Raw genomic sequence first — 27123 nt, 5'->3', positions numbered from 1 at the left:
ATTTCAAGTGGCAAAGAACTATCCCAAATATCACTACAAAGGAAAAATTAAAACTTTTATTCTTTAAGTCATAGTTCAAAAGAGAACATTAAACATCAAGTATTTACAACTCCTTTCTCTGAAATCTATTTTTTCCTCTCACTCTACCATACTGGTCTGATAAATTCCCTCTTAAATTTATGGCAAATCAATTTTCAAAACCAGTTGTCGTCTTTGGATGTCGACCTTCCTCTGTGGATTCCTCTAGGTTGTCTTCGGTCTTCTGCTACACAACTGTCTTATGGTCAGATACCTTTCTGGGAGCTATTCTACTGGCAGTCTGTTGGTGTTTGGTGCTCTTTGCTGTTCTCCTCAACTGTTCAAAATACCCTATTTTATATACCCCAAAACATCAGACCGGCTCATTGGTTTGATGTCATCCAAAACAGTAAAATTAGATTTTGGTATCTGGGGTGCAATTTAAACTGATTGGCCAAATTCGAAATTGTTGTGTACCATGGCAGCACAGCTCCAGCTATTTGTTTCACAACCAAATGTTACATTTTAAAATTTTTCAGCACATGCTGTGCCAGCCAGAAGTTTCAGCTCCCTTAACGGTACAGTACACGTCTACAATATCATAACACTAATAATAGAGGCCCAAGGTAATGCTCTGAAGATGGATTCAAATCTGACCATAACTCGTGTTTTTTAAATTCAACAAATAAATTGGAAATTCGCAAAACCTAGTCTGCATAGTACTGACCATGAAACTGTCATTTATTGGTGTTGAAAAAGAACCTATCTGGTTCATGTATGTCATTTAGGTTTGAAATCTGTCCTTTCCGGGTCCTCTGCATTTGACGACAGACCCAAGAGGTTTGACTCTTAATTGCATTCTATTGTGATCAATTAAAGCATTCAGTTTAAGGACAACATGATTGGTAACAAATCCTAGCCTTCATGTCCCATGAAAGTTGAAGCTGATGATATTTTCTGTTTATAAACAATTTACCTCCTGTTTTTGAACAGCTGCATTTGCTGCCACATCTACAGTGACAGACTCACTGCCCATGCAGTCACAGAACATGTGAAGTCACTGCAGGCAACTACTTGTTTCATTATCATACTGATGGCCAGAATGAGTACAAATCAAATAGTCCTGAATGTGCAGTGAGGAAATACACCTTACAGTACAGTATTGTCAAGAAGAAATACTTTTGTCTCATCACAATCCCAGTTCATGCTCTGTTCCACTTTTTCACAAGAGAACAATATTGCAGACAGATTCAAATCAATTCAATATTGTTTAAGAAAATCTCAGATTATATAAAATCTATTTAGGAAACTAACATCGATAAAAATCAACCTGAAGACTTAAGCTGAAAGGAGTCAAGGAAACTCAAATTGTCTGTAAAAGCAATTTGGGTGGCTTATTTTTTTCCCCCTGTTTGAAACATCAGATCTTTATCATGTACTTTCCAGATAACCTTGTTAAGCTTGTGAACTAGCACTTGCAGAAATTGTGCACTTCAAATAGCGATCAAGAACGATGTGGAAGAACTTGACTACTGTTCTTGAAGAGAACCCTGTTAAAAAATGATACATTTTCTGCCGCTACAATGGAACATAAGGTGTCTGCTATTTGCATCATAGAAATGCATCTGGAACTAGATGTCAAGACTGCTCACTCCCAACAAGGACACATCAGTGCACTGTGCTTTCACTGATTGCTACCTTGTGTGTTAATTGATTATATAACCATTTGACATTTGATTGTATTCAGATTGTGGGCATTAACCGGCAATTCACTTTTGCTCCTATCATACAAATACATATATAAAGTATGAAATTGGAATTAGTGGTTATAGCAGGAGGTACCAGTTTTACTGTGTTTCGCTCTAAATAAAAATTTATAAATGTGAAGATGAGACACAAGTTTTATTTTTCGCCCTCTAGTTATCTTACGTATTAAACTACAATCCTTAACACAATCTGCTGTCCCAAATCTTTCCTCCTCCTCTTCCCTTTTCCCCCCCACTAAGAAATTATGATCTGAAATTCTCTCTCTCAATCATTTTCCCTTTCATTCCACCTTTTTAAAATCTATACCATTGACTATGCTCTCAGTCACCCTTCCAAACCCCTTTTCCTCAAGATTCAGCATTTTGTTTGCATTTTATTCATATAAACACACAAGATATAGTAAACACCAAGAAATTGCATTAGTTTAAGAACATCTCAAGGAAACTTTCTTCTTTAGCACATGCAAAAGTACAAGTTATGTAACATTCTTGCCAATCAATCTCAAAATTCCTTCTAGAAAATTAATTTTGTTAAGAATTTGACAGCAGTATCATTTAGCATTTTTGAGATTTATGCTATTTTTCTAACCATTAACACCATTAATCATATGGCTTTCTATTGGTAGAAGCATAATTGTGATTTCCTAAACATTTATGTGAAACTTCTATTTGAAAGCCATTCCTTTGTGTCTGGAATTAGTGCTTATGCTATTTTAATTAAGTGTTTTTGCTTATCTAGAGAGATGGTTCATCAACTGAAATAAATTCATCTTCTGAATTACCATTGCTCTTCTCCCTTTCAGAAAATGCCTGTTGTTGGCTGGTCCTTTCAGAACCCAACTTTCAGTTAAGCTTCTACAGTGTTTGCGAATCACAAATGCACCACATTTCTATGGATTACCTGCATTGGAGCGGACACTGCGTGGAATGGTCTATGTTACTGCTGTTCCTGGTTGGACTTTGCATTCAACCACTGAGGACCCCTACACACTTTGTAAGAAATATTTGATGGGACTGCTGGAGGCAAGTATTAAAATGTGTATAATTTATAAAAGTGAATGACAATGTTGGGGAGATTAGAATTTGAAATAAAATCAGAAAATCCTGAGAGACATACCTATGGTGAAAGAAATAGAGTTAACATTTCACGTTGTTGCCCTTCCATTTCATCAGGATTTGACTGTTAATTTTTCATCCACTAGGAGAAGACGATTAAGAGAATTAGAAAGTCAAGGAACAGTCAAAGGCCTATTTGTCCAAAACTGACACCTTATCTTGCATCATTTTCCCCTTCCCCCTTTATCTATTTAGTGCAGAAAGGGTAGGCTAGTATAGTGGTTACGTTACTAGACAGGTATTAAAGGGGCCTTCACTAATGATCTGAAATCGTTCAAATCCCGTCGTAGTGCTGGTAAATTTAAATTCAATTAAATAAATCTGGAATATAAAATAAGTATCAGTCATGGTAACCAAAAGCCTACCCATTCATTTGCTTTTTTGGGGGAAGGATGTCTGCTGTCATGCTTACAAAGTAATTGCCATCTGAAGTGGACTAGCAAGTTTCTCAGGTGTATTAAACTGCTAGTACACAACTAAAGGGAGACCGTGATGCTTAAATTATTTTAATAGCTAAAGGATATAAATCATTTTAATGGATTGAAAATAAGACAGCATTATTTCCCACTTATCTTATTTTTACTAAAGTGACACATGGGTGTTGAAACTATTGTCAAAGTAAACAAAGATATACTTAATGCTCTGATACTTTCGCTGCTGCAATGCTTGTGGCCTTTTTTAATTTCCATTTTTTTGATGCTACTAACTTTGTCGATAACAGGTCATTTCATCATTTTATGTGGAATGGGGCGGAAATGCAATGTCATTCATGGGTAAAGGAGTCACAAAGAGTGCAGTTATCTGCTTGCTTCAGCTGTCCTATGAGATGAGAACACAAGCCAAAGAAAAGGTATGAATATCAACAGAATCCTTGCAAGATAGCATACAGTTCAGTGCACTATATATTACCATAATGTTTAGCTGAATGTAGGTTAAGATTTCAATATAAATAATTTTGCAAAATTTAATTCTATAGCATGCATGTTACATAAATGCTATCCTTGCCAAATTCATCTCAATTTCCATTGCATTTGGATTGTGTAATGGTGAGGCAGCTTAAGATACCTTGTGTCCTCTCATTTGTGTCCTCCAACAATTCTGTATTGTTTATAAATTTGAACAAACCTATATACATTTCAGTGCATTTCACATATTGTAATTTACTTAAGTATGTATTTCACTATTGTAAAATGCTTTCACTATTGCAAGATGCTTTTAATAGATGGAGGACAGGAAAACCTGTGGCTGTAAGAGCTACTCCTTTTTTTGAGGTATATTAGGTTTTGGAGCAGTAATTACTGTTGTGTTCGCTGTTGCATTGTTTGGAATTTTGGGGGGAAAATATCAAAACAACGACACTTTAAAAAGGAGGAAGAGAGGCAAAGGCAGAGACTACATGGTCATTAAATCAAACGTGAAAGAAACCTACACTGCTGTCTGACTTTGTAGTGAATCTGCACAGCTACTGCCTTTGTTGTTTGAGTTCAAGTATCTCTGGACACGGGATTGTGTCTAAGGAAAACTATCAAACACTGAAATTCACAGCTGGCCTTGGGGGAACCTGTGTGGGAGAGCTCATGGCACAGCAACAGCTAAGTGCATAGTTTTGAAGTGTAATCATACTTTTTCTTTGTACATCTACAATAGTAAGTAGAGTGGGTTCTTTTTAGATTACATGTTTTATTGAGATCTGTTTCTTCATTAAATTTTAAATATATCAAACAAAGGTACTACGTTAGCCTGGAGTAGTGTTTTTTAGAGGAGTAAGATTGTGCTATTTTCTGGGTCTGTTGATTGATAATGTGCAAAGATGGCCTTTAGTAGATTGATGTGGTCTTGTGGGATGTGGGGGATGAGGGTGAGTTTCCACGTTACTGATGAGTATATATGCAGTAAGTGTGTTTGGTTGCGAATCCTATCATATCGCATGGATTGGTTGAGTGGCAGTTAGAGGCAATGATGAACTTACAGGAACTCAGGGGTGTGTTGGATGGCAGTTGCAGGATGGGAGAATAAACACAGATACCGCCAGGTAGATGGGTTACCTCCAGGAAAGGTAGGAGAGGGAGGCAGGTAGTTCAGGAGTATCCTGTGGCTGTCCCCATCTCAAACAACTATGCTGATTTGAAAACGTTAGGGGGTTATGGACACTCGGGGGATTGTAGCACAAAGAACCAAGTTTCTGGTACCAAAATTGGCTCTAACGTAACAAGGGTTACATCAGGTTCTAAGCGATCCATTGTGACAGTGGGTCTCTAATCACAGGCACAGACAGACGTTTCTGTGGAGGACAGTGAGAAATCAGAATGGCGTGTTGCCTCCTTGATGCCAGGATCAAGGATATCTCGAAGAGAGTGCAGAATATTCTCTAAGGAGAGAGGGACCAGCGGGAAGTCGTTGTACACATTGAAACTAATGACATAAAAAGGGAAAAGGATGAGCTTCTGAAGGGAGAAGATAGGAAGTTAGGCAGGAATTTAAAAAGGAGGTTATCAAGGGTAGTAATATCTGGATTAGCCCTAGTGCCATGAGCTAGTGACGATAGGAATAGGAGGATGGAGCAGATGAATGCATGGCTGAGGAGCTGGTGTATGGGAGAAGGATTCACATTTTTGAATCACTGGAATCTCTTCTGGGGTAGGAGTGACCTGTATAAGAAAGACATTTGCACCTGAATTGGAAGAGGACTAATATACTGGCAGAGAGATTTGTCAGAGCTGCTTGGGAGGATTTAAACTAGTAAAGTGGAAGAGAGGGTGAGACCCAGGAGGATAGTGAGGAAAGAGACCAATCTGAGACTGGTACAGTTGGGAAGAGTCAAAGAGCCAGGGCAGGTAGGAACATGCGCAGAGAGCGAGGTAGGATTGATAAATTAAACTATTTATTTCAGTGCAAGAGGTCTAACAGGGATGGCAGGTGAACTCCACCTTTGGTTCGAAACTTGGGACTGGGATATCATAGCAATTACAGAGACATGGCTCAGGGATGGACAGGACTGGCAGGTTAATATTCCAGGGTATAGATGCTATTGGAAAGATAGTGAGGAGGGGTACTGGTGTTTTTGATAAGACGTAACATTACAACTATACTTGAGGAGGATATTCCTGGGAAGCTATTTGGGTGGAACTAAGAAATAAGAAAAGGATGATCACCTTATTGGGATTGTACTATAGACACCCCAACAGTCAGAGGAAAATTGAGAAACAACTTTGTAAGGAGTTCACAGTTATCCATAAGAACAACAGAGCGGTTATGGTAGGGGATTTTCACTTTCCAAACATAGACTGCAGCTACCATTGTGTTAAGGGTTTTGATGGAGAGGAATTTGTTAAGTGTATACAATAAAATTATCTGATTCAATATGTGGATGTCCCTACTAGAGAAGGTGCAAAACTTGACCTACTCTTGAGAAATAAGGCAGGACAAGTGACTTAGGTGCCAGTGGGGGAGCAGTTACGAGCAACTATAATTCTATTAGATTTAAAATAGTGATGGAAAAGGATAGACTGGATCTAAAAGTTAAAGTACTAAATTGGAGGAAGGCTAATTTTGATGATATTAGGCAAGACATTTGAAAAGTTGATTGGGGGCAGATGTTTGCAGGTAAAGGGAAGGCTGGAAAATGGGAAGCCTTCAAAAATGAGATAACAAGAATCCAGAGACAGTATGTACCTGTTAGGGTGAAAGACAAGGTTGATAGGTGTAGGGAATGCTGGATGGCTAGAGAAATTGAGGTTTGGTCAAGGAAAAAAGAAGAAGCATATAGACGGCAGAGTAAATCCTTAGAGTATAAAGACAGCAAGAGTATACTTAAGAGAGGAATTAAGAGGGAAACCAGGATGGCAAAAAGGGGACATGAGATAGTTTTGGCAAATAAGGTTAAAGAAAATCCAAAAGAATTTTATAAATACGTTAAGGACAAAAGAGTAACTTGGATGAAAATAGGGCCCCTCAAAGATCAGCAAGGCAGCCTGGAACTGCAGGAGATGGGGGAGATACTGAGCAAGTATTTTGCATCAGTGTTTACTGTGGAGAAGGACATGGAAAATGTGGGAAAATGGATGGTGATATATTGAAAAATGTCCATATTACAGAGGAGGTGGTGCTGGATATCTTAAAAACGCATAAAGGTGGATAAATCCCCAGGACCTGATCAGGTGTACCTTGCAATTCTGTGGGAACCTGGGGAAGTCCTTGCTGGGCCTCTTGCTAAGATATTTGTATCATCGATAGTTATAGGTAAGGTGTCGGAAGACTGGAGGTTAGCTAACCTGGTGCCACTATTTAAGAAAAGTGGTAATAAAAAGCCAGGGAACTATAGACCAGTGAGCCTGACATTGGGTGGTGAGCAAATTGTTGGAGGGAATCCTGAGGGACAGCATTTATATTTATTAAGAAAGGCAATGACTGATTGGGTTTAGTCAACATGGCTTTGTGTGTGGAAAATCATGTTTCAGTAACTTGATTGAGTTTTTTGAAGAAGTAACATAGAGGATTGATGAGGTCGGAGCGGTGGATGTTATCCAAGTGGAATTCAGTAAGGCATTCGACAAGGTTTCTCATGGTAGACTGGTTAGCTAGGTTAGATCACATAGTATACAGGGAGAAGTAGCCATTTCAACACAGAACTGGCTTGAAGGTAGAAGACAGAGGGTGGTGCTAGAGAGTTGCTTTTCAGACTGGAGGCCGATGACCAGTGGTGTGCTACAAGGATCAGTGCTGGGTCCACTGCTTTTTGTCATTTATCTGAATGATTTGGATATGAACATTGGAGGTATAGTAAGTAAGTTTGTAGATGACTCCAAAATTGGAGGTGCAGTGGATAGCAAAAAGGGTTACCTCAGTATACAACGGGACCTTGATCAGATGGGCCAGTCGGCTGAGGATTGTCAGGTGGAGTTTAATTTAATAAAATGTGAGGTGTAGCATTTTGGAAAAGCAAATCAGGCCAGAACTTATGCCCTTAATGGTAAGGTCCTGGGGAGTGTTGCTGAACAAAGAGACCTTGGAGTGCAGGTTCATAATTCCTTGAAAGTGGAGTCGCAGGTAGATAGGATAGTGAAGAAGGCATTTGGTATGCTTTCTTTTATTGGTCAGAGTATTGAGTACAGGAGTTGGGAAGTAATGTTGCGGCTGTACAGACGATTGGTTAGGCCACTTTTGGAGTATTGTGTGCAACTCTGGTCTCTCTCCTATAGGAAGGATGCTGTGAAACTTGCAAGGGTACAGATAGATTAACAAGGATGTTGTCAGGGTTGGAGGATTTGAGCTATAAGGAGAGGCTGAATAGGCTATAGCTGTTTTCCCTAGAGCGTCGGAGGCTGAGGGGTGACCTCATAGAGGTTTATAAAATCATGAGGAGGGGCATAGATAGGATAAACAGACAAGGTCTTTTTCCTGGGGGCGAGGGAGTCCTGAACTAAGTTTAAGGTGAGAGGGGAAAGATTTAAAAGGGAGCTAAAGGGCAACTTTTTCATGCAGAGGGTGGTACATGTTTGGAATGAGCTGCAAGAGGAAGTCGTGGAGGCTGGTACAATTACAACATTTAAAAGGCATCTAGATGGGTATATAAATAGGAAGGGTTTTTTTACGGATATGGGCCAAGTGCTGGCAAATGGAACTAGATTAATTAGGATATCTAGTCAACATAGACAAGTGTTGTAGATTTCTATGACTCTATATGGCAAGCCTACTGAAATTGAAAGTATCTGCAGTATAAAAATTATAGTACTAGACCTGACAAACTATTTTGGAGGGCAATGTAAGAGGGTATTAGCCAAAATTACAATTGCTAGGAAATATATAACATAACAAATGAGCAAGTGAAAGTATGTTGATAGTCACAATAATAGATTTTGTAATTATTAGACACTAAGAATGGGAAAAATGGTGAAAGAACTACATTTTTTGAGTGGGAGGAACTGAACAAGTTGATTAAGAATATATAATGACGTTTACAAAATGTGTAGAGTTCTAATCTTGCTAGTCAACTTTTTTAAAACAAAAAATGAGTTTGCTGTGAATTTAATTAACATTTTTTATCATTGTGCTTTTATTCAAGTATTCAGAAGCCACAGTGAAGCCAAGGAATACTCTCTTAAATAAAGTAGAAATATTGTTAGCATGTAAGCATTTAGGATAGCAGTACCTCTGTTAACTGGAAAGCTAAATGTACAAGGCGACTAGAGGAATTGGGATAAAAACTTGGTTCAGTTCATGAGTCTTAGATATTAAGGGTAATTTGAATCACTATGCGGAAGATGAATTAGTCTTTCCGATGGACACAAAAGAATCTAACTACTGGCTGAATTGGGTGCAGAATTTAGAAAGGTGAATGACCTGATATTCTCATATTATTTTTGCTGAAATGATGAGCACATTATCAAAAGGCAGTTTGGAAGGCTTTCTCCAGTATTTTATTTTTAACTGAATATAGGCTGGATATTGACAGATTTTATGCAAATTCTTAAAAAACAAAATGTCAAAGGGCATAGAATTAAGAGAAGGGAAAGCATCTGTAACTAATTAGATAAAACATGTTGATGAAAAATAACTGTTAGATGCAAAGAGCAAGTTGAAGAGAACAGGTATGGCAATATTGTATTAGAATTATTTCCAACGTTGTCTGATGGCCAGGAAAGTAGACTGTAGTACTTGTGCACGCGATATTAACTTTTTACAAATGCCTCAATTTTTAAAAACTCATATTCTTGTATTAAAACCCTTCATGGTCTCAACCCTCCGTGTGTTGGCAATCTCTTCCAACCGTACAACTCTGCAAGTTATCTCTATTTCTCAAATTCTGGCCTCTTGGGCATTGTTCTTTTTTTTTGATACCTTCAGCTGTCAAGAACATGAACTTCTGGAATTCCTCACCTAAACCTACAGTCTCTCTTGCCTTCTTTAAGACATGTCTTAAAACTTCCATCATTGTCTCAGCATTTGACTGTCTGCCTAAATATCTCCTTATGTGGCTCAGTGTCAAGTTTGGTTTCATAATGCTTCTGTGAACAGTCTCGTGACTAGCCGCAATGTTAAAGTTTCTGCAAAGATAGAAGTTGTTTATAATTGACAACCTTGCTTCAACAAATGAAGCATATATTTGAAGGCTGCCTAAAATGAGTGTCATCTAAGGGATATTGGCACAAGAAATAAAAACAGAAAGTCAAATTCTTTTAAGATTGTTCTAGAAAATATTCTTGCTATCATACCAAATTTGAAAAGTAACCAAAGCTTTTTGCACCAATGTTAGCACAGTCTTAGGTTTGATTGTTTTAACTCAGCATTTTGACATTTCAAGTTGTACTAAAAAAAGCAATAGAAAAAGAATTTGTCATAAAGTAAGCTGCAAATATAACCTACTTTACTGAAGTTAAGAAAATAGAGCATACAAAGATGCAGATAGCAACACTGATGGAATCAGAAATTCCTGACAGGACATCTTGAATGCTGAAGGTATGGGGTACGTAGCGTGAAATCTGTTTTGGGTAGTGGTGCACGATGACAAGAGAATCAAGGCCAAATTTCACTCGATTTCCTATAGTGGGGTCAGTTGATTTTAGAGTATTTCCAGTCATTATGCTTGTCCAACCTTGAATTTAAAAATTATTTATGCTGGAAACATTAAGGAGCAATAGGTTATCATCTGTAAATAATCCTTCATGCACTGTTTCAACAGAGATGTAAAACCTGTTTGTTTGTTCATTAAGTTACTTCTGAAGAAAAGAGCTGCTTATTAATAACTTTGGGGCTGACACCAAATAGATGTGTGTAACTGCAATTTTAAGAAGCACTAAGCACATTGTAAACCTTTCCTTTATCACATTTGAGTGTCAGCAACAGTAAAATTATTTGATATCTGATAAAATCTAAACCTATACTCCAGCCAAATCTAATTTTTACTGAATATCTCTGTCAGTGATAAAATATGATTTTTCTTCAGAAATTTGAATAAACTGGAAGTTGGGTACAACAATATATTGCGAGCTAAAAATATTTGTAATTGGAATGTAGGATATGTATTATTAATATAAATGTTAACATAGACAAATGAAGATCTTTTGACCAAAAATGCCTGAATTCAGGTTATATATGATACATATTTCCAATTAAACCTTCATAGTGGAGGAGAATTTTCAATCATTTTGCAATGTGAATTTCCACTTTTTCTGTAAGAAAGTGAAAGTTTTAAGAAATCATGTGAATAGATTAAAACCATAGGTCGACTTGACTAGATTGTAGAGCTTTACCAACAAAGGTGGAAGTTTTGAAGATTAACAATATAGCTAACTAGGTGAAAGCAAGTACTTGGAGAAAGTGAGGTCTGCAGATGCTGGGGATCAGAGTCGAGAGTGTGTTGCTGGAAAAGCAACGGGTCAGGCAGCATCCGAGGAGCAGGAAAATCGACGTTTCGGACATAAGACCTTCATCAGGTATAGCTAACTCCCTCAACATCAGTTAAAATGAGAATATGATGCATTGGATGTGGTGACAGCATTAATTCAATGCCCTCTTTTTCCAAAGGCCATATTGTTGACCCAGTGTGTGTTTTTTTTTTCCTGAGGTTATTTGTGTGGCTTATTCTACCAGTTTGATTTTCCATGTAGTAAATTGCCAAATATATTATAAATCTTTGTGAATGCCTTTTTTGATTATTGTTATCCCACGTGTTTAATTAAAATCTAGAAGGGTAAAGAGCTTCTTATGTTAACTTGTTTAAACTGAGATAATGGCCTCAAAAATATTAATGTGAGATAGGACTGGGGGGAGGGGCCTGTGTTTGGAGAGATAAGGATAGTTGCCATTAACTGTAGATGAAGAAGCATCCAGGAATGTCCGATTTTGACAGGACTGACTCATGATAATTTTGCATTGAGATTCAAATCTCCAATTAAGGTGATGTGAACTCACGTAACATGACTTTGCTTGACTGTTTAAAAGGCCAGGTAGAATAGAAGGTAATATTTTGAGAATGAGAGTGAGATATTTAAAGGACACAACAAAGAGAGATGTCTCTTATACTCAGCAAGTCATTGTTAGACAGTCTGCAAGGTGTAGTGAGAGCATGGAAAGTTAATTTATTTCCCATGAATGAGACAAAGAAATTTGATGCTATGAATAAGAAAGTTTGGATGGAGATAATTTGGGAAATGAGCATCTCATACTTGACCACACAATTTCCATGATCTGATCAAGTCAGGATTGATGAGGAAATAAGCAAATGCATCAAAGTTCTGTACTGCACTTTCTCACTCTGTCTTGTCAAGCATACTCCATTTGCACCATTCCTCTCTTCCACTTACTTTTCTGGTACTCAATTTCATTTGAGTGTACATTTGCACCTTCTTTACTCAATCCTAACCTCCTAACCATCCCAATTCGTATGTAATCTGATAACTCTACATTCAGCTCATGCAGTGTTTGGCATATACTTTTCACTGGCACCACTATCTTGAAAGGTTTCCGAAGTTCATACCTATGCATTTTGGCATTTTCCTGTTGCCATCCTCACTGAATGCATTGCACCCATTGGATGCACACATTCATTTAGCCTGGAGGAAGAACGCCTCATCTTCTGCCTCGGAACACTTCAACCCCAGGGCATCAATGTGGACTTCACCAGTTCCCTCATTTCCCCTTTCCCCGCCTTACCCCAGTTCCAACCTTCCAACTCAGCACCATCCTCATGACCTGTCCTACCTGCCAATCTTCCTTCCCACCTATCTGCTCCACCCTCCTCTCTGACCTATCACCTTCATCCCACACCCCCATCCACCCATTGTTCTCTCGCTATCTTCACCCACCCTCCTCTCTGACCTATCACTTTCATCCCCATCCCCATCCCCACCTATTGTATGTACACTTTGCTACCTTCTCCCCAACCCCACCCCCCTCCCATTTATTTTGCCACCTTGGAGGCTCCCTGCCTTCATTCCTGTTGAAGAGCTTTTGCCCAAAACTTCAATTTTCCTGCTCCTTGGATGTTGCCTGACCTGCTGTGCTTTTCCAGCACCACACTAACCTAGACTCTAAGGGCCAGATGGCCTACCCCTACTCATAGTTCTTACTTTCCTATGTAGTCTTTCATTTATAGTCTGGGAGACGCTGGAGCTTTAATCTGGGAATGTGAATGATGCGTTGACAATCCAGACAGCAGCCTTCTAATCTCTGAATGCTAGCATGACTAACGACTTTGGAATCCTACGGCACATGGATTTGATCTGGGTTTCCAAGACAACACTGATTTTTCTCCAAGTTCTATTCTGCAGAGAGACCAGAATGTGTCCCACTGACCAGGAGAATGATGATAGCAGTAAGGGAGAAAAATTTGTGCACTTCTCAAAATATTTGCACAGTTTATTGCTAACCTCCCTCCTCAATCAGGCAAATGATAATTAATATTGAGACCAGTCTTTCCAAAGGTGAGAAAGAAGTGTGTCTCGGCTCAGGAGTATTTCTTTATACTATAAGGACGGGAGGTCATATAGTTCAGTTTAAAATATTATGTGAAGATTCACATCTCCGTGATTTAGTTTGAAAGATGCCATGGGCCATCAGTTGCAGCAAAATTGTATTCAGCTACAGTCTGTAGCTAACATGGAGCATTTGCACAGCAGTAACCTCATGACTGGATGATAACTTCAGATTCCGTCAGAATCGCTCAGTCTTGGTCCAACTGTGAACAAAAGATTTGACTTCAGGAGCCTTTGATGTTAAGTTAGAACTTGACCAAGTATAATATCAATAACTAGAATTGATGAAAATCCTCTGGAGTCATGCAAAGCAGCAAAGTAGTTATTGTTATTGTAAATAGGTCTTATGAGTCCCAGGACACTTCAGTAGTTCTTCAGGATAGTGGCAAGTGCCTAACCAATATCAGAAGCTTCATTGGTGAACACCATGCTCCCAACCACTGCCACCAACTCCCATTGAAAGTTCAGAAAGTGGCAATGTTCAGTACTGAAGTGTTCACCTTGAAATTCTGCAGTGCATTTTATAGATGATACACACAGCTGCCTCTGTGCTTTGGTGGTGGAGGGAGGAAATGTTTGTGGATGTGGTGCCAATCCAGTGGGATGCTTTATGTTTGATTTTGTCAAGCTTATATGTTATTGGAGCTGCACTCTTTCGAAGAGATGTTGGCTTAGTGGTAATGATACTAGTTAAGTAATCTCGGTTTAGTAGCCCAGAAGCTTTGGGGTCATGGATTCAAATCTTGTCACAACAGCTGAGGGATTTAAAAACTAGGCAAAAAAAGATGAGGGACATATAGACAGTAGTTAGGAAGTAACTTTTTTTTTCTCTTTAGTAAAGAAATTAATAACCAGACAGCATAAAGGGTGGGTGATTTAAACAGGATTTAAGGAAGAATATTTGTTCATCCAGAGGGGCCGATTAGTATCTGGGACCCACGAGAAAGAGAATCGAGGCCACAACCATGACAACATTTGAGAAGTATTTAGATGATTACTTGAAGAGTCACAGCATACAAGGCCATGGGCCAAGTCCTGAAAAACTAGAGTACAAAAGTGGTTCATATCCAGCATGGACCCAATGATGAAAGAGCCTTTTTCCAGCAAGTGGAGGATATTCTATCACACTCTTGACTTGTGCCTTGTAGATGGTGGACAGAATTTGTGAGTATGTAGGCAAGTTACTTACTACAAGATTCTAAGTCTATAACTTGCTTTTGTAGCTAAAGTATTAATATTTATCTATTACAGGTCAGTTTCTGGTCAATGCTAATCCTCAGGAAGTTGATATTCAGCATGGTAACACTATTGAAACCATTTTCTCAAAAGTGTTCATAATCATTGCCTGACATTTGTGTGTTATACATGTCATTTTGCAGTTCATTCCTGGATATGTCCAGGTCTTGCTGCATTTTGATATAGCATTTTTCACTATCTGCGGAGTCATAAATGGTGCTGAACCTCGTGCAATCATCAACAAACAACCCACTTCTAACTGCATGACGGAGGGAAGGTCACTGATAAAGCAGCTCAAGCTGGTTGGGCCTCAGATACTACATTGAGAAACTCCTGCAGAGAGATCCTACAGGATCGAACAACCACAACCACCTTCCTTTGTGCCATTTCCAACTCCTCCACTATTTAGCTTAAAGCCCTATCTACAGTTCTTATACACGATTCACCAGGATGATGATACTAACATGATTCGCGTGGAGCCTGTCTCATCAGAACACCTTACTCTTTCCCCTGTACTGATGTCACTGTGTCATGAATTCAAATCCATCCCTCCCACACCAATTTTTGAGTGAAGTATTTATATCTTCTGTCTTATTGACCCTCCTTCTTGGCTTCTTAATGTAGATTTTATTATAATAGTGGTAAATTATCATTATCTTCTTCAAATTCACTTTAGATGACATTTCATTGAACCATGGATTGAACTAGAATTTTACAAATTTACCACAGCTGATGAATGCAACATGATGTGTCAGCTGCGGCTCAGTGGTTAGCAGTCTTGCCTCTGAATCAGATAGTTCGAAATTGAACACTGAGATGAACCATATTGTCAACGATGCCATCTTTCAGTTGAGACATTAAACAAAGGTCTTCTTGAATTCTGTTAGATTGGCATAGTAATTCTTATGCATTATTTTGGAAGAACTGAGGAGTTTGCCATTTATCATGGCAATTTTATCCATGAGCGAACACCTATTTTTAATAGCACTACCTGATCAACGTCTTGTTGCTGTTTTAGTGTCGCGAATTACCTGGTGTCTTTTTCATCGTACTTTGACTACATTTGGGGAAAGTACTTAATTGGTTGTGACACAGTTTGGGACTTCCTGAGGTTGTTAAAGGTGCTACATAAATCCAAGTATATAGCTAATGTTTGGACATGTCAACTCACCTAATCATTAAGACTTGCATTAAAAGGAAGGTCATGTTAAATGTTAATCCGTGTATTGTTTCAGGACTTAAATTTTTTTTATCTTACAAAAACAAACATGAGGTAGTTTGCCAAGTTACTGCTGTTAAGTAAAATGCAATGCCAGACTTAGACAAGATGAAATTTTGAATTGCAAATTAAATCTGGATGTACTGGCAAGAGAAGTGAATATTGTATTGCATGTTAGGTTGAGACCATGGAGACTCAAATGACATTTGAGTAAATATCATACGTAATATATTAGAATGCCTTTCATTCATTTAATCCCAGCAGGTATAGCTGCCAGGGATGTTTACACCTCAGATGGTGCTATCTAGCTTGACTATTAGTTCAGCTGGCACATGGAAAGGTGACAAAGGACCAATATTGTCAACTCTTTGTCTTTTTCTTAGCTTGTTAAGGGCTTTTATTCTGTACTGATTTGGAATGCAGGTTAGACAGCAAGGCTAAGAATTCACTTTAAAAGGTTGGGGCCAACTCATTTAAAATTCACTCGTCAGTGGCTTGTTAATGGATATGATATTTTAGTTCTTATCTCAGGTGGAGCATTGCTTTTGATGTATTTTGTAATGCTATTCTGTTTATGCACACATTATGTGTAACATTAATGAGATTATTGATTTACAGTTAGCATTGTCTCATTCAAGTGCTTGATCATCAAGTCTTGTGAAACATAATAGGAATCCACATGAAGCATATACAATAGTAATCCATTCAGTGCACCCGTGGCAAGGTACATTGTATTACAGATAAATTACTGATTGTAGAGATACTAGATCCATCTGAAGGTTATTGAGTCTGAGTGTTTTGAGAGTAGACCCACAATTTAAAACAGTCTGCTAATGTTATCAAGTTTAGCATTTAGGTTGTGCCACTGTGTTTGTGGTTATAGAAACCATGTATGTGTTTGAAATTAATGAATTTCCTGGTATTTGACATTCATTTTGGTTTATTTTTATAATAGGATTGGATATCACTGTGGTCTTTGGCAGATGAACAGAACAATGAGGATCAAATGCCATCACGACTAGGTCTGGCATGGCTCATTCCACTTTGGGTTGATCGAGACCCTGAGGTATGTGGGGTTTCTTGCTTTTCTTGTAAGTCTATCACTTCAAAATGGATCACTGAGTGAATATCTTCTTTTGTTTTGTTTTGTTATTCTGACTTTTTATGATCATCCAGTACAATTTCACAAGCTATTCAATAGTAATGCTCAGGAGCATGGCACAAGTTAAATTTACACACAATTCTGCACTTTCTTCTGAACACTAGCTGGATATCATTAGGTCATATCCTTTAAGCAATGAATAGATGATCATATTATTTACAGATGTGATTTCTTCCTGTTGAATGATGTTATCATTTTACCACATTTGATGCTACTGAAATTTAAGTTGGCAATTTCACTATTAATACGCTGTTGTTTCCTGATAAGCTTTCTGGTTTTTTTTTGTATTATTTATTAGCTTGATTTCTTTTTACTGCATCAAGCAGTTTATACTCCTTTGTTTATATTCCAGAACTTGCACAGATCTAAATTTATTTTCTGTTCACTTGCTTCAGAGAGTATGTTTTTAAATTTGAAACACAAAATGTGCATTTTATGCCAGTGATTTAGATTAACATTTATTGCATTTATTGTTCAGTGTCAGAAATATGTACAAATTTTTGTTCAATTTATCTTAGGTCCGTTTTGGCAGTTTGGGTATTGGATCTGCCTTGACTCTGGTTGAAAATGGCTGCATTGCATTTGCAGCCAGCTGTCAGAATATTTCTGGAGGATTATGGGGCACAGTTCTAAACATCCTTCTGGACCAATCTGAATGCAGTATGGCTCGTAAGGAGGTGAGTAATACTTCTAAATTATGCAGTTAACACATTGACTGGGACCACCCTCCTAACATTTTTATCTTGTTGCTGTGAATGCATGATGGTTTGCATAAATCCTATGAACCAACGCATTGGTACATACAATAATGGAGTTTCCAATTTCTGTAGTTAAGATATAGAATACTAAGAACCACTTTGGATCCACATTGTGGTTCTCGCCTGTCCTGATCGAGAGAATACTGCATGGTATACGTAGAGGGTCGGATCAAAAGATTTATGCATGACACAAAAGTTGGTATGGTGGTAAATAGTGAGGAGAACAGCTGTTAACTGCAGTTAGATATCAATGGACTGGTCAGGTGGACAGATCAGTGAAAAATGGAAATGAACCTGCAAAAGTGAGAGGTGATTCACTTGGGAAGGAAAAAAGGTATAACTATACATAGGAGGTCTCTGTGAATTACTGAAGATCAGAAGGATTTTGGTGTACATGTCCATAAATACTTGAAGATAGCAGGTCAGGTAAATAAGGTGGTTAAGAAGGCATATGGGATACTTGCCTTTATTAGCCACAACATTCATTCAAGAAGTGAGAAGATGATGCTGCAACTGCAAAACACTATTTAGGCTACAGCTGGAGTACTGCATACAGTTGTGGTCATCATGTTATAGGAAGAAGGAGAGAGTGCAGATAAGATTTACTAGGAGCAAATTACTGCAGATGCTGGAATCTGTACTGAAAATAAATGCTGCAGATCATGGCGGGTCAGACGGCATCGATGGAGAGAGAGCAAGCTAGCATTTCAAGACTAGGTGACTCTTCTTCAGAACTGCAATGAAGTGTGAAGGGACAGTATTTATGTCTCCTGCCAGACTTGAAAGACAGATGGTCCCAGTGTGATGGGGAAAGGGCAGAGAGGACATGATAACAAAATGTAACAAGGTAAAGGAAACGGGAGAAATGGAGTTTGGTTTACAATTTGAAGGTGTTGAAACTAATATCAAGTCCAGAAAGCTGTAAAACACCGACTCTAAAGAGGAGATGTTATTCCTTCAGTTTGTGTTGTGTTTCACTGGAACACTGCAGCATGCCAAAGACAGACACGTGGGCATGCAAATAGGACACTGTGTTAAAATGACTGGCTACGGGAAGGTTGGTGTCATGCTTGTGCACAGACTGGAGGTGTTCCACAAAGTGGTCACCCAGTCTGCGATTGGTTTCTTCAGTGTAGAGGAGGCAACATTAGGTGCAGCGAATACAATACACAAGATTGCAGGGGATACCGGTGAAATGCTGCTTCACCTTGAAAGACTGTTTAGGCCCTGGTGAGCAGGGAGGAGGTGAAGGGACAGGTGTTGCACCTTCTGTGGTGATATGGAAAGGTACCATGGGAAGGTGGGTGTGGTGTTGATGGTTGTGGAATGGACTAGGGTGTCTCTGAGGGAACAATCTCTGCAATATGTAGATGGGAGAGTGAGGGGAAGATGTGTTTGGTGGTGGTGTTCTGTTGCAGTTGTCTGAAATAGCGGAGGCTGGTGGGATGCAATGTGAGGACAAGAGGAACTCAATCACTCTGGGGTGAGTGATGGGAAGGGGCAAGGGTAGAAGTGCAGTGATGCATTGGATACAGTTGAGGGCTCTGTTGACCTGGGTGAGAAACCACAGTCATTGAAGAAGCAGAGCATGTCAGTAACTGAATCTACAAGTACTTTTTAGGTTTAGAAATTAGATAGTTTGTGACTGGGCAAAGGTCTGGCAGATGGTGTATAATGTTAATAAATGTGAAGTTATCCATTTTGTTAGGAATAACAGTAAAAAGGACTATTACTTGAATGGTTAAAAAAATTGCAGCATGCTGCTGTGCAGAGGGACCTAGGTGTTCTTGTACCTGAATCACAGAAGGTTGGTCTGCAGGTACAACAGGTAATTAAGAAGGCAAATGGAATTTTGTCTTTCATTGCTAAAGGGATTGAGTTTGAAAGTAGGACGTTATGTTGCAGCTGTATAGGGTGCTGGTGAGCCATACTGGAGTACTGCATTCAGTTTTGGCCTCCTTATTTGAGAGGGGATATACTGGCACTTGAGGGGGTGCAGACGAGGTTCACTCGGCTGATTCTGGATTTGAGAGAGTTGGCTTATGAGAAGAGACTGAGAAGACTGGGATTATATTGATTGGAATTTAAAAGAACGAAGGAGATCTTATAGAAATGTCTTAAATTATGAAGCGAATAGATAGTAGAGAGGATGTTTTCACTGGTGGTAAAACGAGGACAAGAGGGCATGGCTTCAAAATTAGTGGGAGCAGATTTAGAACTGAATTGAGAAGGAACTTCTTCACTCAAAGGGTTGTGTATCTATGGAATTTCCTGCCAATGAAGTTGACGAGGAGTCCTCAGTAAATGTTTTGAAAGCTAAGGTAGATCATTTTTTTGAACAATAAAGGAATGAAGGGCTATGATGAGACAGCGGGTAAGTGGAGCTGAGACCACGAAAAGATCAGCCATGATCTTCTTGAAAGGCAGAGCAGGCTCGAGGGGTCAAATGGTCTACTCCTGCTCTTGGTTCTTATGTTCTTTGATATTGCATCAACATGTTTCTCTCATAAATGATGATTGTGAAGTAATCTAAAACTCTTGTGAAAGAAACACAGTATCTAGACTGCCTTGTAATATTTGTATGGAAAGAGCTAATACTCCTGACTATTGCACTATGCTCAAGCATCCGGCAAATTAAACTCAACCAAACATCTATATTGAAATAAGTAAGAAATAAGAAAAGATGGCAGTAAATTTTCCTAGACACCCAGTTTGTTGAATAATCAAAGACAATGTATTTCGAATGCTGGAAATGTGAAATATAAAAATAAAATTCTGGAACCGCTCAGCCATCCAGACAGCATATTGGGAAAGTTAGTATTTAAGACCAATGATCTTTTTCTCATTAGAGCAAACTAATGGAAATGTACAAGGTTTTAAGAAGAATAGATGGTAGGAAAAAAACAACAGAATGTAAGGCCTTGGATCGGGAGTAAGTGACAGAAAGTGTCATCAACAGTTGTTATCAAGCAGCACTTGCTCAGCAATAACCTGCTTAGTGATGCCTAGTTTGGGTTCCACTAGGCCCACTCAGGTCTTGACCTTGTTTCAAACATGGACAAAAGAGCTGAATTCCAGAGGTGAGGTGAGAGTGACAGCCAATGACATCAAGGGTGCATTCGACCAAGTGTGGCATCAAGGAGCCCTACCAAAACTGAAGTCAATGAGTAGCAGGGGGCAAACTCTGTAGAGGTTAGAGTCGTACCTGATACGTAGGAAGATGGTCATTGTTGTTGGAGGTCCAGGACATTTCTGCATGGGTTGCTCAGGGTAGTGTTCTAGGCCCAGTCATCTTCATCAATGGCCTTCCCTCCATCATAAGGTCAAAAGTGGGGTTGTTCACCCATGATTGCGCAATGTTCAGCAAAATGGGATGATATTATCAGCAATTTCTCTTGATATTTTCATGGCTTAGATTAGCATAAAGAGAAGTTAATTATGTGCTGATAACTACTATAAGTATGCAGTTTGTTTTATAAAAGGGTTTCTGGTTATAGAGTCATAGAGATGTACAGCATGGAAACAGATCCTTTGGTCCAACCCATCCATGCCGACCAGATATCCCAACCCAATCTAGTCCCACCTGCCAGCATCCGGCCCATAAACCTCCAAACCCTTCCTATTCATATACCCATCCAAATGCCACATAAATGTTGCAATTGTACCAGCCTCCACCACATCCTCTAGCAGCTCATTCCATACACGTACCACCTTCTGCGTGAAAAGGTTGCCCCTTAGGTCTCTTTTATATCTTTCTCCTCTCACCCTAAACCTATGCCTTCTAGTTCTGGAGTCCCCGACCCCAGGGAAAAGACTTTGTCTATTTATCCTATCCATGCCCCTCATAATTTTGTAAACCTCTATAAGGTCACCCTTCTGCCTCCAACGCTGCAAGGAAAACAGTTCCCAGCATGTTCTGCCTCTCCCTATAGCTCAAATCCTCCAACCCTGGCAACATCCTTGTAAATCTTTTCTGATCCCTTTCAAGTTTCACAACATCTTTCTGATAGGAAAGAGACCAGAATTGCACGCAACATTCCAACAGTGGCCTAACCAATGTGGGGGGCACGGTGGCACAGTGGTTAGCATTGCTGCCTCACAGCGCCAGAGACCCGGGTTCAATTCCCGCCTCAGGCGACTGACTGTGTGGAGTTTGCACGTTCTCCCCGTGTCTGCGTGGGTTTCCTCCGGGTGCTCCGGTTTCCTCCCACAGACCAAAGATGTGCAGGTCAGGTGAATTGGCCATGCTAAATTGCCCGTAGTGTTACGTAAGGGGTAAATGTAGGGGTATGGGTGTGTTGCGCTTCGGCGGGTCGGTGTGGACTTGTTGGGCCGAAGGGCCTGTTTCCACACTGAATTAGATTAGATTTTAGATTACTTACAATGTCCTGTACAGCCACAACATGACCTCCCAACTCGTGTATTCAATATTCTGACCAATAAAGGAAAGCATACCAAACGCCTTCTTCACTATCCTATCTACCTGCGATTCCACTTTCAAGGAGCTATGAATTGGCACTCCAAGGTCTCTTTGTTCAGCAACACTCCTTAGGACCTTACCATTAAGTGTATAAGTCCTGCTAAGATTTGCTTTCCCAAAATGCAGCACCTCGCATTTATCTGAATTAAACTCCATCTGCCATTTCTCAGCCCATTGGCCCATATTGTAATCTGAGGTAACCCTCTTCGCTGTTGACTACACCTCCAATTTTGGTGTCATCTGCAAACTTACTAACTGTACCTCTTAAGCTCGCATCCAAATCATTTATGTAAATGACAAAAGGTAGAGGTCCCAGCGCTGATCCTTGTGGCACTCCACTGGTCACAGGCCTCCAGTCTGAAAAACAACCCTCCACCACCACCCTCTGTCTTCTACCTTTGATCCAGTTCTGTATCCAAATGGCTAGTTCTCCCTGTATTCCATGAGATCTAACCTTGCTAATCAGTCTCCCATGGGTAACCTTGTCGAAAGCCTTACTGAAGTCCATATAAATCACATCTACTGCTCTGCCCTCATCGATCCTCTTTGTTACTTCTTCAAAAAACTCAATCAAGTTTATGAGACATGATTTTCCACGCACAAAGCCACGTTGACGATCCCGAATCAGTCCTTGCCTTTGCAAATATATGTACATCCTGTCTCTTAGGATTCCCTTCAACAACTTGCCCGCCACCGAGGTCAGGCTCACTGGTCTATAGTTCCCTGGCTTGTCTTTACCGCCCTTCATAAACAGTGGCTCCACGTTTTCCAACCTCCAGGCTTCCGGCACCTCACCTGTGACTATTGATGATTCAAATATCTCAGCAAGAGGCCCAGCAATCACTTATCTAGCTTCCCACAGAGTTCTTGGGTACATGTGACCAGGTCCTGAGGATTTATCCACCTTTAACCGTTACAAGACATCCAGCACTTCCTCCTCTGTAATCTGGACATTTTGCAAGATGTCACCATCTATTTCCCTACAGTCCAAATCTTCCATATCCTTTTCCACAGTAAATACTGATGCATAATATTCATTTAGTATCTCCCCCATTTTCTGTGACTCCACACATAGGCCGCCTTGCTGATCTTTGAGGGGCCCTATTCTCTCCCTAGTTACCCTTTTGTCCTTAATATATTTGTAAAATCCCTTTGCATTCTCCTTAATTCTATTTGCCAAAGCTATCTCATGTCCCCATTTTGCCCTCCTGAATTCCCTCTTAAGTATAGTCCTACTGCCTTTATACTCTAAGGATTCACTTGATCTATCCTGTCTATGTCTGTCATATACTTCCTTCTTTTTATTAACCAAACCCTCAATTTCTTTAGTCATCCAGCATTCCCTATACCTACCAGCCTTCCCTCGCACCCTGACAGGAATATACTTTCTCTGGATTCTTGTTATCTCATATCTGAAGGCTGCCCATTTTCCAGCCGTCCCTTTACCTGCGAACATCTGCCTCCAATCAGCTTTTGAAAATTCTTGCCTAATACTGTCAAAATTGGCCTTTCTCCAATTTAGAACTTCAACTTTGTGATCTGGTCTATCCTTTTCCATCACTATTTTAAAATGAATCGAATTATGGTCGCTGGCCCCAAAGTGCTCCCCCACTGACACCTCAGTCACCTGCCCTGCCTTATTTCCCAAGAGTAGGTCAAGTTTTGCACCTTCTCTTGTAGGTACATCCACATACTGAATCAGAAAATTGTCTTGTACACACTTAAGAAATTCCCCTCCATCTAGAGTGTTGTCCCAGTCGAACTCATGTTGCTTGTCATCTGCGTGTGTGTCTACTAAGGATAGCTGGTCTTGTCGTTTCGTGGTTAGTTGGTGTTCGTGAACAAGCAACATGAATTCGACTGGGACAACACTACTATTATAGGACAAGCCCAACAGAGAACAGCCAGGGAATTCCTAGAGACATGGCACTCATCCACAGATTCAATCAATAAGCACATCGACCTGGACCCAATATACCGACCACTGCTGCGGACAGCTGGAACTGACAACCGAAAGCGGCAGATTCAAACCACTACAAATGCCAGAGGAAAGATCACAGAAGCGCTTCACAGGAGGCTCCCAAGCACTGAGGATGTCACCTAGACAGGGGACGAAACGTCTGCAACACCAATTCCCAGCTCGGTGAACACAACCACAATAATGATAAGTTTCTTGGTAGTGTAGATGAGCAGAGAGATTCAATGTCCATGTACATAGATCTCTGAAAGTTGCCACCCAAGTTGATAGAGTTGTTAAGAAGGCATATGGTGTGTAAGTTTTTATTGGTGGAGGGATTGAGTTTCAGAGCCATGAGGTCATATTGAAGCTGTATAAAACTCTGATGCAGTCGCACTTGGAGTATTGCGTACAGTTTTGTCACCTTATTATAGGAAGGATGTGGAAGCTTTGGAAAGGATTCAGAGAAGATTTACTAGGATATTGCCTGATATGGGGGGGGAAGGTCTTATGAGGAAATTGGGGCCGTTTTCATTCTAGAGAAGGTTGAAAGGTGACTTAATTGAGATATATAAGATAATCCGAGGTTTAGATAGGGTGGATAGTGAGAGTCTTTTTCCTCAGATAATAATGGCTAACACGAGAGGACATAGCTTTAAATTGAGGGTGATAGATATCGGACAGATGTCAAAGGTAGTTTCTTTACTTAGAATAGTAGGGGCATGGAACACCCTGCCTGCAGCAGTAGTAGACTCGCCAACTTTAAGGGCATTTAAATGATCATATGGATGAACGTGGAATAATGTAGGTTAGATGGGCTTCAGATTGATTCCACAGGTCAGTGCAACTTTGCGGGCCGAAGGGCTTGTACTGCGGTGTAATGTTCTATGTTCTAATCGACACCAGTAATTGTTCACTACAGTACTGGGCTTAGAAATACATTGGTTAAACTGACCCTTGACTAAATTAATTTCACAAAGTCATCGAATTAATGCAAAAAAAAGTTGTTTCCTTCTTCCAAAAAGTTTATTGAATAATCTGGATCTTTGCATTTAAATAGAAAAAAAGAAATGGAGTTGAGTTTCTGTTTTGGGTGCAAGTTAGAAAATAGACCCTAAAAATGGGTTAGAGATTGTGCCGGTTAGCTTTCAGTTGATAATTACACTAAAATTCATTTGTATAATCACAAACTTAATCTTCCATGAATAAGTGTATTCAATCAGCGTAATAGAATGTGATTGTTTCTTTTCTCCTTTTTTTCCATTTAAATGCATTTCCTCATATATTTAAAGGTTGGTTATTTGTTCCAGTTTTAAAAATACAGCTGAAAATGATCTATCAGCAAAATTCAACATTTTAATGGGGTTTGCAGCCCTTCATTTGGGAGGACCTGATTTTAAAATAACTGAGAGGGGTAACTATGATGAATCATTTAATAATTGCTTGTACACAAGATAATTTTTTTTGCAACATGTTTATAGCAACATATTTATTGTTAGAAAAAAATCTTTTGAGTATACTTACTCAGCCTTCTGTTAAAGAAAATGAAAGGGATTTCAAGGACCTTAGAACAAGCCCTGTTTGCAGAACCTTGATTTTCTTCCTGAGACATAATCCCAATTTGGGGGACAGGATTACCTGATCTGGTGAATTGAATTCTGAAACAGCATTTAAAGATCACAGAAACCGTACATGTGAAGTGATTTGTAGTGTGATACACTTGTAAATTTCATTGACCATTTCTGCTGATTCAGCTGATGCTTTCATGATAGTTCGAAGAAACAAACAGACACTGAAGACACAAATATTTTCCGTAGCATCTGATAGCTATCAATATTCTCTTCATTACAGGATTGTTTAACAAAATCAGATTATATGCTAGGAAACTTCATGGGAATCAGGCGTTTTAATTACATTTCTGTATCTGTAGGTTCCAAATACTGCCTCTGTTAAAAGGCTGAGGCTACATGTACAAATGCCAATTTATGAACGTGGATTCATGTGTGAACAATGCTGTTTCTGGCGAAATTGGAATTTGGGAGAAAGTGAGAACTGCAGATGCTGGAGATCAGAGCTGAAAAATGTGTTGCTGGAAAAGCGCAGCAGGTCAGGCAGCATCCAAGGAGCAGGAGAATCGATGTTTCGGGCATACGCCCTTCTTCAGGAATGAGGAGGGTGTGCCAAGCAGACTAAGATAAAAGGTAGGGAGGAGGGAATTGGGGGAGGGGCGTTGGGAATGCGGTAGGTGGAAGGAGGTTAAGGTGAGGGTGATAGGCCGGAGAGGGGATGGGGGCGGAGAGGTCGGGAAGAAGATTGCAGGTCAAAAAGGCGGTGCTGAGTCTGAGGATTGCGACTGAGATAAGGTGGGGGGAGGGGAAATGAGGAAGCTGGAGAAATCTGCATTCATCCCTTGTGGTTGGAGGGTTCCTAGATTAATGTGTTGAACTCATTAATCTACTTCCGCCCCCAGTGACGTCACTCACCTGCACAACGACTACGCCGCATGCGTCCCACGCCCACGCCCATCTCCAGCCCCACGCTGATCCCCGCCCCCACGCCCAGCTTCAGCCCCACGCCGATCCCCGCCCCCACGCCCAGCTCCAGCCCCACCCCAGGTCCGAGCTCCCAGCCCTGCCATATTTTCACCATCCCTCCAGACCTCCTCCTCTCTGAGGATGAAAGATCAGTCCTCAGCAGAGGCCTCACCTTCATCCCCCTATGTTCCCGGATTAACGAGTTCAACATGCGGCGCGACATCGAACAATTCTTCCGCCGCCTTCGCCTCCGCGCTTACTTCTTCAACCAGGATTCTTGCCCACCCTCTGACGACCCCTTCTCCCGCCTCCAACTCACCCTATCCACCTGGACACCCCGTGTTGGCCTTTTACCCGCCCTCGATCTCTTCATAGCCAACTGCCGCCGCGACATTGACCGCCTCA

General features: G+C 40.0%; 1 protein-coding gene across 4 annotated transcripts in view; it reads left to right on the top strand.

Moving 5' to 3' along the window:
- rttn (rotatin) overlaps positions 1 to 27123 on the top strand; it is a 218140-nt gene that overhangs the window by 118228 nt on the left and 72789 nt on the right. For all 4 annotated transcript variants that reach the window (XM_087986291.1, XM_087986292.1, XM_087986290.1 and 1 more), the window contains exons 28-31: positions 2588 to 2807; positions 3622 to 3750; positions 16783 to 16893; positions 17508 to 17666. In XM_087986291.1, the coding sequence (XP_087842417.1) occupies positions 2588 to 2807; positions 3622 to 3750; positions 16783 to 16893; positions 17508 to 17666 (619 nt within the window). The remainder of the gene's footprint in view (positions 1 to 2587; positions 2808 to 3621; positions 3751 to 16782; positions 16894 to 17507; positions 17667 to 27123) is intronic.

This window comes from Chiloscyllium plagiosum, unplaced genomic scaffold (genome assembly GCF_037043375.1).
Source record: "Chiloscyllium plagiosum isolate Xiang-an unplaced genomic scaffold, Cpla_swu_hap1 HiC_scaffold_4, whole genome shotgun sequence".
Lineage (NCBI taxonomy): Eukaryota > Metazoa > Chordata > Chondrichthyes > Orectolobiformes > Hemiscylliidae > Chiloscyllium > Chiloscyllium plagiosum.
Note: the sequence above shows the minus strand (reverse complement) of the source record. Positions and strands in the feature narration are given on the sequence as shown.